The sequence below is a fragment of the Phascolarctos cinereus genome, unplaced genomic scaffold (genome assembly GCF_003287225.1).
Source record: "Phascolarctos cinereus isolate Bilbo 61053 unplaced genomic scaffold, phaCin_HiC Scaffold_4;HRSCAF=312, whole genome shotgun sequence".
Classification (NCBI taxonomy): domain Eukaryota; kingdom Metazoa; phylum Chordata; class Mammalia; order Diprotodontia; family Phascolarctidae; genus Phascolarctos; species Phascolarctos cinereus.
The window spans coordinates 600,872,816-600,889,839 of record NW_027555847.1 but is presented as its reverse complement, the minus strand read 5'-3'; the positions used below and the strand labels follow the sequence as shown (position 1 = coordinate 600,889,839).

Here is a 17,024-nt window from a genome sequence, read left to right as displayed (position 1 = left end):
TGTCTTCCCATTATATACCCAAAGTATTTAAGTTTTAGTTTCAGTATTTGACCTTCCCGTGAATTGCCTGAATTAATTTCTTTAAGTATTGACTTAGTTGATCTTCTTGCTGTCCAAGGGACTCTCAAAAGTCTTCTCCAGCACCACAGTTCAAAAGCACCAATTCTGTGGTGCTTAGTTTTCCTTATAGTCCAACTCTCGCAGCCATACGTTGCTACTGGAAACCATAGCTTTGACCACATGAACCTTTGTTGGCAAAGTGTTGCCTTTGCTTTTTAGTATGCTACCCAGATTTGCCATAGCTTTTCTTCCAAGACACAAATGTCTTTTCATTTCATTGCTGCAGTTGCCATCTGCAGTGATCTCTGAGCCCAAGAATATAAAATCTGACACTGCTTCCATTTCTTCTCCCTCTATTTGCCAGGAAGTGATGGGCCTTGTTGCCAAGATCTTATTTTTTTTAAATGTTAAGCTTCAAGCCAGCTTTTACACTCTTCTCTTTTACCTTCATCAAAAGGCTTCTTAATTCTTTTTCACTTTCTGCTGTCATAGTGGTATAAGCTACATATCTGACGGTGTTGCTATTTCTCCCAGCAACCTTAATTCCAGCTTTTGATTCATCTAGCCTAGCATTTCATATGATGTACTTTGCATATAAATTAAATAAATAAAGAGACAATATACAGCCTTTTTGTACTTCTTTCCCAATCTTAAACCAATCAGTTGTTCCATGTTTGGTTCTAACTGCTGCTTCTTGACCTACATATCAGTTCCTCAGGAGACAAGTAAAATGATTTGGTACTCCCATCTCTTTGAGGACTTGCCACATTTTGTTGTGATCCACGTAATCAAAGGCTTAAATATAGTCAATAAAGCAGAAGTAGATGTTTTTATGGAACCCCCTTGCTTTCTACACAAGCCACCCAATGTTGGCAGTTTGGTCTCTAGTTCCTCTGCCTCTTCAAAATCCAACCTGCACTTCTGGTAATTCTTGGTTCACATAATGCTGAAGCCTACCTTACCAAATTATTACCTTGCTGATATGTGAGATAAGTACGATTGCTTGGTAAATTAAACATTCTTTGGCATTGCCCTTCTTTAGGATTGAGACGTGAATTGACCTTTTCCATTCTAGTGGCCACTGCTGAGTTTTCCAAATTTGCTGGCATATTGAGTATAGCACTTTAATATCATCATCTTTTAGGATTTAAAACAACTCAATTAGAATTCTACTACTCCCACTAACTTTACTGTTAGCAATGCTTCTAAAGCCCACTTGACTTCATTCTCCAGGAGGTCTGGCACACACAGTAACCACACAATCATGATTATTAGTGATGTTAAGATCTTTCTTACATAGCTCTTCTGTATATTCTTGCCACCTCTTCTTAATTTCTTCTACTTCTGTTAAGTCCCTCCCATTTTTTTGTCTTTTATCATACCCATTTTTGCATGAAATTTTCCCTTGATATCTCCAATTTTCTTGATGAGATCTCTGGTCTTTCCCATCCTATCATTTTCTTCCATTTCTTTGCATTGCTCACTTACGAAAACCTTCTTATTTCTCCTTTCTGTTCTCTGGAATTCTGTATTCAGTTGGACATATCTTTCCCTTTCTCCTTTTCTTTTCACTTTCCTTCTTCCCTCAGCTATTTGTAAAGCCTTGTCAGACAAATATTTTGCTTTCTTGCTCTTCTTTTTCTTTGAGATGTTTTTTGTTGCTGCCTCCTTTACAGTATTTTGAACCTTCATCCATAGTTCTTCAGGCACTCTACCAGATCTAATTCCTTAAATCTATTCATCACCTACACTTCATATTCATAAGTGATATTATTTAGGTCATACCTATATGTTCTTATGGTTTTCCCAGTTTTCTTCAATTTAAGTTTGAATTTTGCAGTAAGAAGCTCATGATCTGAGCCCACAGTCCGGGCCAGGTCTTCTCGACCTGTGGCTGCAAAATATATAATCAATATTATTTCTATATTGACCATCTGATGATGTCCATATGTAGAGTTGCCTTTTGGGTTGTTGAAAAAGACTTTGCTATGACCAGTGAGTTATCTTAACAAAATTATTTTAGTCTTTGTGCCACTTCATTTTGTACTTCAAGGCCAAACTTGCCTATTATTCCAATTATCTTTTTTATTCCATACATTAGCATTCCAATTCTCTATGATGAATTTAATATCTTTTTTGATGTCATTTCTAGAAAATGTTGTAAATTTTCATAGAATTGATCAACTTCAGCCTCTGGCATTAGTGGTTGGATCATAAACTTGTAATACTGTGATACTGAACAGTTTGCCTTGGATGTGAACGAATATCATTCTGTCATTTTTGAGATTATACCTCAGTACTGCTTGTCTCACCCACTTATTGACTATGAGGGCAACCCCATTTCTTCTAAGGGATTCTTGCCCACAGTAGTATATGTAATGAGCACCTGAATTAAATTCACTCATTCCTGTCCATTTAAGTTCACTGACACCCAAAATGTTGATGTTTATTTTTTCTATCTCCTTTTTGACCACATCCAGCTCACTTTGGTTCATAGATCTTAAATTCCAGGCTCCTATGCAATATTGATCTCTACAGCACTGGATTTTCCTTTTGTTACCAAACACATCTGCAGCTGAGCTTCCTGTTGACTTTGGCCTAGGTGCTTCATTCTTTCAGGAGCTACTTGTAGTTGTTCTCCATTCTTCTACAGTAACATGTTGAACACCTTCCAAGCTGAGGGTCTCATCTTTCAGCATCATATCTTCTGTTATTTTAGTACTGTCCATGAGGTTTTCTTGGCAAAGATACTAGAGTGGTTTGCCATTTCCTTCTCCAGTGACCTTTTGTCAGAACTTTCTACTATGACTTCTTCATTTTGGGTAACCCTGTATGGCATAGCTCATAGTTTCACTGAGCTATGCAAAACTCTGCCACAACAGGGCAGTGGCTCCTGTCTTTTTGGAATCCACCTAATTATACCACCAGCCCACATGTCCCCAAGAATAACATGAGATGCTTTGTCAGCTATTTTGTTAAAATCTAGGTAAACTCTATCTACCAGTGTACTGACCCTTCAAAAAAAAAAATGAAAAACTGAGATGAGTCTGGAGAAGACTGCTCTTAAAGAAGTGATGTTGGCTAGCTCTTGTGATCACAGCTTCTTTTGGTAATATGTTCATTAGTAATTCCTTCAATTATATACTCTAGAATTTTGTCAAGTCGAAATCAAGTTTACTTACCTCAATTTTCAGACTCTGTTCTGGGTTGTCTAAAGACTATTTTTGGAAGCAGAAAGGAAAACATGAAGCAAGAGCTAAGTACTTGCCCCTTTTCTCTGACATCTGTTATTATTTTATTATCTATTCCAAAAAATGATCCTCTTCCTTCTTTGAGCACCTTTCATCCTCAAGATAACTTGGAAAAATCCTTTATTTTGTCTGTTATCCTTTGCATTTCCCCACTCCCTGCCCCTCGCCCCAGCTTCAGCTCATGAGTGTTAGCTCCCCTGATACTCTCCTTCTAGAACCATTTATCAACACAGAGAAGGATATTTATTTCCCTGTTAACTAGAGCTGGAAAGCTTATATCCAGTTCATCTAGTAGCAGTACCAAATTATTTGAAGATAAGTTAAATGGAAGAGAAGCTTTACTTAATGCCATTTAGAACTGGAATTTTATCTGTCAAAAGCTGGTTCCTGCCCATTTTGATTTTGTGAGCAGCATTATGACAAAGACTTTAAAGAAACATTAATAAGCTGAGATCTATATTGATATTATTCGGTTTGATCTGTAGGCCATCTATCTACAAAATGAAAGGCTCAACAGAAATTGATGAAGGCTGTGAAAAAAGTCTTAAATTGTCCTTAACAGTTTTCTCAGTGAGATAAAACAGTATAGCAGTGATCAAAAATGGAGTAGTTGTATCTAAAACTGCTTACTCCTTATGAAAGGTATTAGATTGAGAGATACAGTACTGCAATATATTGAAAAGAAAAGTGGTTATAGATTTTTAAGGAACTGTCTAACAAATCAATTAACCTATAGTTTGGAGGAAGCAGTAGGTTTCTTTTTATAAAGCAGATTATCACTGGTCTGCAGTATCTTTTTCTAAAAAACTTTTCATACCAAATGTCAAAAATTCCCCAGACTTATATTTCAATCCTTTGATTGGTCCACGATCTCTTCAATATGGGTATTTTCTCCACTGGTGCAGCTGTGCAATTCTTGTTCACGGCCTTTCATGACAATATTTATCTATCTCATCTCCTGTTGTCCCCTTTTTCTTTTGCCTTCAATCTTTCCCAACACCAGGGTCTTTTCCAGTGAGTTCTGTCTTCTCATTATGTGGCCAAGTAATAAGCTTCAATTTCAGTATTTGATCTTCCAATGAATAGTCTAAATTATTTCAGGTATTGAAATATATATATATATATATAAAACATAACATTAATATAATACAATGTAAAATAACAATATATAGTGTAATATAATGTAACATCATGCAATATAATGTAATGTAATGTAATATAGCATAGTATAGATAGTATAGTATAGCAGAGTATAGTATAATATAACCTAACCTAACAAACAGAGCAGAGCAATAATAAAGCACATAGCACAGCATAGAATACCACAGCATGGCATAACACACCATAACATAACAACATAATACTTCTATCCCTCCTGTTCCAGAGACAACCAGAGCAGTTCAGGCTCCATCACCTTTCTAGAATAGCCTCACAAATGCCCTTTCTATCTTGAGTTTATCCTTCCTCGTGTTTAGCCTTTTATTGTCTTGCTTGGGTAATCTTCTAGTCTTCCTGGTATACTGCTCTGATTATTCTCTTGGGATGAGAAGGTATAAGAAGGTTTGATTTCAATTAATAGAATAAGTACCCACTTCAGAAATACTATGATCCACCACAGTAAAGTATGATAGGTTTGCAGCCAGTCAACTAGCATTTATTAACCACCTACTATGTGCCGAGCACTGTGCTAAACAGTGGAGATACAACAAAAGGCAAAAAAAAATAGTTCTTGCTCTCAAGGACCTCACAATTTAATGAGTGGGGAGGGGAGAGCAGTACAGAAACAACTATATACACATAGGATACAGACAGAGCAAGTTGGAAATACTTCAGAGACAAGGCACTGGAGAAAAGCCTGGGAAAGACTCCATGTAGAAAGAAGGTAGGACTGAAGAAAGCCAAGGTAGCTTGGCTAGGTAAAGAAGAGTTATGAAGGGTTTTAAAACCCAAGCAGGATTTTATATTTGATCTTGGAGGTAACAGAGAACCACTGAAATTGATTGAATAAGGAGGTCACATGGTCATACTTGTGCTTTAAGAAAATCAGTTTAACAGCTGAATAGAGGATGGACTGGAGTGGGGTGAGACTTAAGGACAGATCAACCACAGACTATTGCAATAGTCCAGGTGTGAGGAGATGAGGGTTTACACCAGGGTGGTAATAGCAGTGTCAGATGAAGGAAAGGGGCACACAAGTTATGAAGGTTGAAATGGAAGCATTTAACAACAAACTGGACATGATGGGATGAGAGAGAGTGAGGAGCAGAAGATGACACCTAAGTTGTGATTCTGAGTAAATGAGAAAATGGTGGCACCCTTGACAGTAATAGAAAAATTAGGAAGAGGGGAGGGTTTTGGGAGTTTACTTTTGGACATATTGAGTTAAGATATCTATGAGACATCATATATCTTAGATGTCCAGTAGGCAGTTGGACATGAGAAATTCAAGTTTAGGAAAGAGGTTAGAGTTGGATAAACAACTCTGAGAATCATCTTCAAAGAGATTATAGTTGAATCCATGGAGGCTAATGGGATCACCAAGTGAAATGGTATAGACAGAAAAAAGAAGAGGGCACAGAACAGAAATTTGGCAGGCACCAACATTTAGTAGATATGACCTGGATAAGATTCATCAAAGTACTCTGAGGAGTGGTAAGGTAGGTAAGAGGAAAACCAAGAGAAAGTGGTGTCACAAAAACCTAGGAAGAAGAGAGTATCAAAGAGAAAAGAGTGATCAGCAGTATCAAAGCCTGCAGTAATCAGGTCAAGAAAGATGACAATTGAGAAAAGGCCATTAGATGTGCTAATTAAGAGAACACTGATAACTTTGGAGAGAGGTTTCAATTGAATGATGAGGTTAGAAGCCAGTCTCAAAGAGTTTAGAAGAGAGCAAGAGAAAGGGAAAAGAAAAGATTGTGGACAGCTCCAAGGAGTTTAGCCATGAGAAGGAGGAGAGATATAGGATGATAGCTAGTAGGAATGGATGCCAGTGAGGGTTTTTCATGGTTGGGGAAATATGGGCATGTTCATAGGCAATACGGAAGCAGCCAGTAGATAGGGAGAGACTGAAGATTAGGGAGAGAATGGGGATGATCAAGGCAACAATCTACCGGGGAAGAAGAGATGGAATGGGATCACTCGTACATGCAGATTACTTTGTCAAGGAAAAGGGACACCTGAGAGAGGGGTGGAGGAGAAAACGGTGGAAGGAACCTTGGTGATGTGAAATCAATTTTTTCAGTGAAATACAAGGTAAAGTTCTCAGCTAAGAGGGTAGGTGAAGGCAGAGCCATGGGATATATGAGATGCAGTGAAAAAGTATGGAAATTCTGCTGTGGTGAGTAGGATAGGGAATCAATAAGGGAGGTGTAAGAGTATTGCCTTGTCACAGTGGGGGCCCACAGTGAGATTATGTAACATAAATTTAAGTGGACCCAGTCAACATAGTTTCATAATTTTCTCCACCTTTGTTACATAAAACAAAGGTTAAATAGAGTGGAAATATGAATACTATTTCTGAAATTGATTCTAGTACTATCTTTAAAAAATAACAGAAGACCAAGAATTCTTTATGCAAAAGTTAAATTACTACAAGTACCTCAAATAGGCCCAGAAACTTTTTTATATTCATTTTTGGTAATTCTGCATTGGAAAGAAAAGTCCTAATTATTTCCTCTTTACTACTCCTATTTTCCTAATGTTCAAATTCTACATCTAATAGGTTTTGAGAAAGAATGCTTAACAGAATTTTTTCTATCACCCCAAAAAATGGACAGCAATTTCTCCCACACAGTTTCATGGGATATAATTTAGGCTCTTGAAATGGAGTTATAGGTAAACAGACCCAGAACTGAAGGACTCCACCTAAGAGCACAATAACTTTCTAGTTTCCATGTGACTTTTTCTAGCTATAGACTGACATCAATGGCTAACTTAATAGGCAGACAGAAGAAAATCAGAGTTCTGTGAGACTGGAGAGAAAATGTAAAAGACAAAGTTTAAAAAAAATGGAAAAAGTACCTACCAAAGCAGGGCTGAAATGGAAACAGCAGCAATAAGCTTAAAACCTAGAAAACTTGGAACTTTTTTAATGTTTCCTTTTAAGGCAAGGTAATGAAAATTTTCAAGTTTACTCTCTAATTAAACTTAGCTAAAGGTCTCTCAGTATTTTCTCCTCCCATGTACCTATGAACTTTAAGTAAAGGATATGTTACAGCTGAGCAGTCTGGAAGATGGAAAAATCCATTTTTTTATAATTGAGAGAAGAGTAAATTAATAGCATTATTTGTACATTGGCTATTTGTATGAAGAATATATTGTGCTCACCAATGGTATAGAATCTCTTCAGTTCACTCCTCCGTGGATTACGCTTCTGGGCATTGTCCGTGTTGTTCTCCTCTTCCACAATGGTTGGTGTCTTGGCAACAGATGGCACCTTACTGGCCTGTGCTGCTGGTTTTGCTGCTCCTGCTAGAGGATTAAATCCTGGTGCAGTGATATCCACTGATTGAGATTTTTTCTTCAACCTACAAGTGGAGAATAAAACATGCTATGATTTTTGACTTAAGAAAGATACCTATTTCCTTTCTCAAGAAAGAAGAAAATGGAATAATTAATACATTGTCTTATACTTAAGAGATCTTTTCAGTTTTGTAAGTGGAAAGGGATTTTTCCAGAAATAAGAGCTCTTTTCCCTATATCCTCACATTAAAATCTTAAAAGAGAGGAAGAGAGAGAGAGAGAGAGAGAGAGAGAGAGAGAGAGAGAGAGAGAGAGAGAGAGAGAGAGAGAGAGAGAGAGAGAGAGAGACATTGGGAAGTATACTCAACTTTCTACTCTTAAGGGAACATCATTAGAAGAATGAATTAACATCACAAAGAAAACATAGTAGAAGAAAGCTCCTGTGTATTTCTCAAAGTGTCTTAAGTGGTGGTATCAGATAAAGTCACTGACCCATTTTGTTTGTTATATTTGGTTCTGAAGGCAAAGGTTCTTTTGAGTGAAACATTAATACCTTCTCTGTAAATATGTAGCTTCAATTCAGGTGTCAGTGAATGAAATAAGACATTTGGTATCTGGAGAGTATCACTGCTTGTCTATTTAAGTAAGTTATTACATCATCTTTGCTGCATATTTCTCATATTTTAAAAAAAGACAAATGTTGTACATAAATAAGTCATTCAGGGGATTGGGGGGAATAGTAATGGTATTGTGAACTCCCTGGTGTTCTTTTCTGCTGATGTTTATCAGCAACTTCCATGTAACATGTATGTATTAGAAAGTGGTCTGGGAACACTGAGATAGTGAGTTACCAGCTAATGGTTGCATAGTTAGTATGTGTTAGAGGTATGATTAGAACCTACAACTTAAAATCCCACCTCTTGAAGCTTACCATCTATGTGGCCTTTGGCAAACAGGACTAAATAGCCTCTAAGATCTCTCTTCCTGTCCTTACTATGCTATGATTTCTTGAATCCAAAGGCAAGCTTCTGTTTAACATACCATAATACTTCCCGATTAATTTTTAGTAGTCACTTACCCTGACTGGATATAAATTGTCTCATTTGTAAAATAAAGAAAGTTGGGCTAGGTCACCTCTGAGGACCCTTCCTGTTTTAGGTCCATAACCCTATGACTTTTTGATTCCAAGATTGGCTCACTCTCCAGTATGGTCTTCCAATGAACTCTTCACCAAAGGTTAATGAATATTTCAACCTCTTAGTGTGTGATATGAACTTCCTTCATCAGGTAATGAAAGGTTGCGAACACTCAGAATAGAGGAATGAATAGCAGTTCACTGCTCTAGTTAGTAGGCAAGGCCATCATGGCCATGGATAGAGTCAGGAAGACGTGGTTCAAGTTCTACCTCTTAACATATATTGGCTGGGTGACCATGGGAAAGTCACTTAACCATTTGGTACTCCTAAGCAATTCTCTAAGTTTTAAGGGAGGTCCTGATCTGCTTTGAAAGAGGGGAATTCTTCACTGTATAGATGACATTCAGTCAGTCAATAAACTAAATGTTTATAGTTTATTGATGAAGTCACAGATTCAGTCATACTCTCAACTTTCCCCTCTCCTTCAGTTCCCCAAGAGGAAAAAGGAGGCATATAACTTTCATGAGTATTCCATGAGTTGATCCTATGCCTCACGATATTTAAGGTGGTAATATAACTCTCTTTGGAATAGTGGGGAAAGTGAGGCACAGAAAGCCCTTGCCTTTCAAGATCTCAGGGAGACAAAAGCAAAATTAGAACTTGAGAAGTCACTTGCTCTGAAACTTAAGCTTAGCTTATGAAACTACTATCCCTGGAACATTTGAAAATATGACTGCTGAAATAAATGAGAGTATTCAAAAACTAAAGTTGGTTCACCAGGAGACTAATCCATCAGTAGGGGGAAGCACTAAAGATAATAAATACAATGTTGTCCCATCACTATTTAATGTTTGGGCATTGGTAGTCTTGGTAGTGACTGTGCAATGACATTTCCATGCTCTTCCAGTACATCTTTCCTTCAAATGGTTCATTCATTGTTCTTTCACAGTAAGACACGATACAGGGGGATTAGGAATAAAAAAGAAGGAAGAAAACATTTATTAAGCACTTACTATGTGCTAGGCACTGTGCTAAGTGCTTCCAAATGTTATCTTTCAATTCTCATGAAAGTTATGCAAAGGAGGTTATTATTATCCCCATTTTATAGTTGAGGAAGCTGAGGCAGATAGATGTGAAGTGACTTGTCCAGGGTCACACAGCTAGGAAGTGTCTGAAGTGGCATTTTATCTTAGGTCTTCTTTACTTCCACTGTAGCCACCCAGCTATAGATTAAGGGAAATCTATCTTTACTATGAGACACACAAAAAGGAGGCACTGTAGCATGATGCCTTTCTGTTGAAGAGGAATGCAAAGTTTACATCACTTGCTATTTCCAAAAGCCCTGCTTCAAGTTTCTAGATTTGACCTGAAAGCCACAACACACCCTTCTCTTTCTTTAAAGAGTTTGTTTCTGCTTCTTTTGGGCTGGATTAGGTCAGGCTGACACAGAAGTGCAAAGCAATAAAAGAGGACTGTGCAAAGTGCCCTTAATGGCAGAGGTTAATGAAGTGTCATTTTCCCAAGAAAGAGAGTATAGCAAACAAAACATAACTGTTGCCTCTAATGAGACATTGATAGAGTTCGCCAAAGTCACCTATGGTTTGATGACTGACTGCGGTCTTGGTAGTGACTGTGCAATGACAGGGCCCACATTTTCTTTTTACAGAGAAGACAGATTATCATTCTGTAACAAATCTTGTGCAACCTATAATAGTTTCAGCTGTAGCAGCTATATGAAGGTTGTATTTTTTCTTCATGTTTGGACAGGATAGTTTTGTTTTTTTCTTTAAGCTTAAGGATTCTTTTTTTTAAGACTGTTGTTCAGTTGTTTCAGTTGTGTCTGACTCTTTGTGACCCCATATGGAGTTTTCTTGGCAAAGATATTAGAGTGGTTTGCTATTTTCTTCTCCAGCTCATTTTACAGATGAGGAAACTGAGGTACACTGTCTTACTCAAGGTCATATAGCTAGTGTCTGAGGCCAGATTTGAACTCAGGAAAATGAGTCTTCCTGAGGCCAGGCCTGGCATTCCATCCACTGTGCCACCTAGCTTGCCCCTTTTAAGACTAAGTATCCCCATTTCACCTAGGCTGGAAGTGCAGGAGTCACTCACAGGCCTGATTTCCCTAATTAACATAGCAGCTTCGATATGGTCCATCTCCAAGCTGTCTTGTCCCTCATTAGGTGACTTAGTGGCATCCTACTCACAAAGTCTCACCATAATGATATCAGATAGTATAAATATCAAATTGGTATAACCCACTGCAACTCAGAACTCTTGAGTCCAAGAGATCCACCAACTCAGTCTCCCCAGCAGCTGGTGTGTACCACCACTCCTAGGTGTCAGGTTTTTATTTTGTTTCTGAATTTCTTCTCATATTCCCTCCTCCCCTAAACTCCTATTGCATCAATATGTTGAGGACTAGACCAAAAATCTATGTTTCACCTGGAACACCATATTAAGGTACATAGGGGTCTAATCATTCTGTAGGCAAAGATGAATTCATTTTTCCTAAGTTCCCAAGGTGTCTTTTAAAGTATCTTCTTAGCATTGATGACTTTATGCTTCTACTTTTCAAAATGAGAATGGTATTGATATCCCACCATCAATAGCACATGTCCTTTGAATTCTATTTTCAGTAACAATGATGGATTTGGCCCATTTCCATTCATATTTAAGCCTAGTTCCTCTTGTGACCAGTGCTATGCATCTACAAGACGGCAGTCAATGGTCAAATATGCAGTCTATAACCATTCAGCTCAATTAACTAATGTTTATAAAAAAAAATTGCTGGGTAGGCAAGATAGGCACAGATATATCAGAGATAGAGTGAAGACTTAGCAACTAATTAAGGTGGGAGGTGAGGGGGAGGAAAGAGTCAAAGAAGACTTTTTGGAGAATGGTAGTACCATCAACAGAATACAGGAGTTAAAAATCATGGGGAAAATGGAATTAGTTTTGGACATGTTAAACTGAAGATAAAGATGAAATATTGAAGTGAGGATGTCTAACAAATAGATCAAGTGAGCTAATATATGTAAAGCACTGTGCAAGCCTTAAAGGGCTGTATAAATGTTAGCTATTGCTATCACTCTTAGTTGTATAAATAAGACTGAAGCCCAGGAAAGCCTTGTACAAAATCTTAGTGGATGTCGATATTTATGAGATGAAGGAAAGAAAAAGCTGGTGAAAGAGAAAGACAGAGTGCTCAGAAGGTCAAAGGATGAGGCGCAATGGAAGCCAAAGAAGAATAGAGCATCAAGGAGGGTGTGGTTGACAGTAGGTGATGCTGAAGAGTTGATAGAGGATGAAGACTGGGAGTGTAGGGGGGAAGGTGGTAAAGAGGTTATTCACAACTTTTAAGAGACCAGTTTTAGGTGAATGCATAGAATGTAGTATAAGGGACTGAAAAGTGAATTAATGGTGAAATGGAGATAGTGAGACTAGACCATGCTTTTATAAAAAATTGGTAATGAAAGGTAGGAAGAGGCAGGAAAATAGTATGAGGAGTAGCATTGTAAAGGGAAGTCTTAAAGAAAGGAAACACACAGGAACCTTTGTAGACCAAGTGAGAAAACAATAGAGAGGAAGAAATTAATGTTGTACAAGAAAGTGGATGATTGACTGTGCAAATTCAAGAATTAAATGACAAGGCTTGGGATAAAGGACACAGACTTGGAGGGGTTAGCCTTGACAAGAGGGGAGGAAGGGGAAAGATGAAGAAAGATTTAGAAAGCAGGGGGCAGAATTAAAAGAATTCAGATTGGATGGCATTAATCTTCTCTGCAAAGACACAGCAGAAATGATCGGCTTAGTCTGAGCTGAGACTGAGAGACAGAGGGAGAACTTGTTAAACTGAACTTGTTAAACTGAGAGAGGAGAAGGTTTGGAAGAGCAGCTGAGTCAGCAAGAGATGACTCAAAGAGTTGTAGGTCAGAGGCAAGGGCCCAGGTGAGGCAGAACAAAGCCAAGTGGCCTCCAAATGGTCTGAGCATTCACCTCATAAGCAAAGGTGTCCAGTTCAAATCTTGAGCTGTCTCTGGTTCATGAGGACAGGCAAACATTAAAGTTTGCATTCTTGATTCTCACAAAATGTTGTTGTTGTTGCTATTGTTTTCCCCCCAGTGACAGAAGGTTTCTAAGCATCTACTTCATTAACATTTTATTCTTAAGAATCCTGGAAATGAACTTGATGTTTTTTTGAACCTCGTATACTTGGAGAAAGGTGATAAAGTCTAACCTGGAAACCGATATGATGTGGTATTGGGTAAACTACATATGAAACATTTAATGATTAATTTATTTTAATTTATTTTCTTTTAAATATTATTTTATTTTTTCTAATTACATGTAAAGAAATTTTTTTACATTCTTTTATTTAAGCAAAATTTTGAGTTCCAAATTTTCTGCCTCCTTTCTTCCCTCCTTCCCTCCTCCCCAAAATAATAAGCAATTTGATATAGGTTATATATGTGCAATCATGTGAAACATATTTCCATATTAGTCATGTTGTAAAAAAAAGAAAACAGAACAAAAGAGAAAAAAGCTACAAAAATAAAGTGAAAATAGTATGCTTTGACATGCATTCAGACTCTGTAAGTTATTTCTCTGAATGTGGATAGCATTTTAAAGATATATTTATTAGGCAGCTAAATAACACAATGGACAGAGTGCTAGACCTGGAATCAGGAAGACCTGAGCTCAAATCTGATCTTAGACACTAAGGATGATGTTGGGCAAGTCACTTAACTTCTGTCTGCCTCACTTGTAAAATGGGGATATTAATCACAGCTACCTCCCAGTGGTTCTTTTACTACAGAACCAATGCTCTTTCCACTAAACCATGATGTTCATAATTCAACTGACTTGCCCAGGGTCACACAAATGGTAAATGTCAAGGCTGAGAAAGGAAGTTAGGTTTTTCTGTCTCAAAGACTTCTTTCCAAAATGCCACAGGTGCCACAGTGGATAAAGCACCGGATTGGGAGTCAGGAAGATCTAAATTCAAATCTGGCCTCAGACACTTACTAGCTGTATGAACTTGGGCAAGTCATTTAACCCTGTTTGCCTCAGTTTCCTCATCTGTAAAATGAGCTGGAAAAGGAAATGGCAAACCATTCCAGTATCTTTGTCAAGAAAATCCCAAATAAGTCACAAGTAGTCATTTATGATTGAAATGATTGAAGGACAACATGCCTTACTGCTCCTCTTCCCTTCCTAGCCCATGTACTCTGCCACATAGTGACACTGGTCTTCTTACTGTTCCTCAAAGAAGAGGATAGCTTCAAGCTCCATCCAAGTAAAGTCTAGCAGAGGGGAACTTTGGTTTCTCCCCCTACAATCCTCAAGCATCCATTGAGATCTCAAGTCAGAAGGAAAAGTTGTCTATGGAAGTGTTAGAACACCTCAGCCAGGTTCCTTGGTTTTGCAGGGGGAAGACTACCGTTTGCATGTTCTTAGAAAGCAGACTGTGTGGGTAATTCAATTACTCCCTCCAGATTCTAAAAATGTCTCTTTTCTGGTTGACAAGGAAACCTGCTAAACACTACCTACAGTTTCCAAAATTCATGAAAGGGGAAATGTTTCTAAATTTCAACAATAGTCCTAATTAGATGTGTTAAGCACATGTAAATATAGCATAATGAATTATGTAGGTGTATGTGAAATTAAATGCCCATTGATAAGAAGTGAAACATTATGAAGAGAGAGGCAAGTGAGATCCCTCGATGGAAGTTAAAATAATTTTAGCTTAAAGTACTTTGCACTTCACTCCAAAATGAAGCTGTTGTCATGAATAAGAAACAGAGAACTCCTAGCAAAATTTATTATGAGTTGTAGTTTGTAGGGATATGATGTTTTTATGTACACATTCTTTAGATATGATCTCCTTTGGCAGCTAGGTGGTGCAGTGGATAGAGTTGAACATGTAATCAGGAAGACCTGACTTCAAAAGTCACCTCAGATGGTTATTAACTGTGTGATCCTGGGCAAGTCACTTAACCTCAATTTGCCACAGTTTCCTCATCTATAAAATTGGGTTAATAATACCACCTGCCTTGAAGGGTTGTTGTGAAAGATATATTTCAGATGTGATACTTGTGAAGTGCTTTGCAAAACTTGAAGATTCATCATCATCATCATCATCATCATCATCGTCATTATTGCATTATTCTTATTTTACAGATATAGGAACTGACATTCAGAGGACAGTGAATAGAGTGTTAGACTTGTATTCAGGAAGTGCTGAGCTCAATCCAGCCTCACAACCAAGCTGTGTGACCCTTGGGCAAGTCACCTAACCTCTCTCAGCTCAGTTTCCTCATCTGTAAAATGATAATGGAATACCATTGTGCTATAAGAAATGATGAGCCTGCAAACTTCAGAAAAACCTGGAAAGAATTGTATGGACTGATGTTGAGTGAAGTAAGCAGAACCAAGAGAAGGTTGTACACAGTTAACAGCCACATTGTGTGATGACTAACTTTGATAGAGTTAGCCCTTCTCATCAATGCATGGATCTAAAATATCTCCAAAGGTCTTATGGTAGAAAATGCTATTCACATCCAAAGAAAGAACTATGGAATTTGAATGCATATCGAAGCATACTTATTTACTCTGTTTTTCCTTCTGATTTGTTTTGCTTCCGCTCTCCCAATTCTTTGTTACCCTTAATTGAGCCTAGCTCTCTATTGTCTGTAACCTTTGGATGTCCCAGGCACTTCTCACCTTTGGTCCTATGTAGACCCCATTTTACAAACTCCCCAGTCACTCCCATCAAGATCCTCCCTAGACCCCTCTTCCAGTCAACCCAGCCCATCAAGATACCACTTCTCCCAGACCCCTCCTCCAGTCACCCCAAACTACTTGACCACTCCTAGATCCCTCCCACAGTTTTTCTGTATATAAAATCCATCTTGGCTGCCATTTAGGGGCTGAGACTTGTTCAAACCCACTTGTCAATACGAGGGTCACAAATGTTTAGATTCCTTAAGAGTCTGGCCAATATGGCTGATCTTTAATAAACCTTGTCTTTGGCTGACAGAAGGCTTGGGTCAAATTTATTCGGGCCCACGTGTTGTGATTTTGGGGTCCCAGCACCCTTAAACCTCTAAACCTCAACATATGCATATATTTGTATATGTGACAAGTTCAAGAACTAGCTGTTGTTGTTTTAGTCATGCCCAACTCTTTATGACCCCATTTTGGGGTTTTCTTGGCACAGATACTGGAGTAGTTTGCCATTTCCTTCTCCAGCTCATTTTACAGTTGAGGAAACTGAGGCAAACAAATGATTTGCCCAGGGTCACACAGCTAGTAAGTGTCTGAGGCTAGATTTGAACTAAGGAAGATGAGTCTTCCTGATTCCAAGCACAGTGCTCTGTGCTCTATCCACGGAGCCACCAACTGCCCAAGGAACTAGCCTCCTCATCTATTGTCCTTCTGTACTATTCTCACTCTGTAGATCTCTGTATCCAGCTGACATCTCCTTCTTCAATCATCTCTGACCAAAAGATTTTCCTTCTTTAATCTTCCCTTATTGTGTGTTCTATCTCTTAATAATTTTTAAACTTATTTCTAAAAGCTTTCCAATGTGTCTCCCCCTCCCCCTTACAGTATCTCACAGCAGACACAAAGTATTCCCAAAGTCTTACTGCTGTTTTAACCTGTTAAAGATTAAAACCACAGTCAAGACTCTGCGGACACTTTGTATGAGCACCGATCTCAATCTTAAACCCAGGTGTGACTCTATTTTGCAGTGGATTGACTGGAGTGGAAGCAAGAAGAGCCAAGTTCAATTCCTGCTATACCACTTGATGACAAGGTACTTGATATTTATATAGGGCATCAAGGTTTATGAAAATGCTCCACGTACATCCTCATTTGATCCTCAAAACAGCCCTATGACAAAGGTGTGATTGTTATTCCTATTTTATAAATGGGTCTTAGAGAGTCTTAGAGTGTTACAGAACTTAAGTGATTTCCTCAGGGCCATATAGCTAGTTGATATGTGACAAAGAATTCAAAGAAGGTATTCTCCAGTACACTTATCAAATTCATCCTCAAACCTCTGTCTGCCTTGATTTCCTCATCTGTAAAATGGGGATAATAATAGTAC

The 17,024-nt window shown here is 38.1% G+C and overlaps 1 protein-coding gene across 4 annotated transcripts in view; it reads right to left on the bottom strand.

The window, feature by feature from the left end:
• Positions 1-17,024, bottom strand: part of OXR1 (oxidation resistance 1) — a 563,019-nt gene that overhangs the window by 287,312 nt on the left and 258,683 nt on the right. For all 4 annotated transcript variants that reach the window (XM_078153702.1, XM_078153703.1, XM_078153704.1 and 1 more), the window contains exon 3: positions 7,638-7,837. In XM_078153702.1, the coding sequence (XP_078009828.1) occupies positions 7,638-7,837 (200 nt within the window). The remainder of the gene's footprint in view (positions 1-7,637; positions 7,838-17,024) is intronic.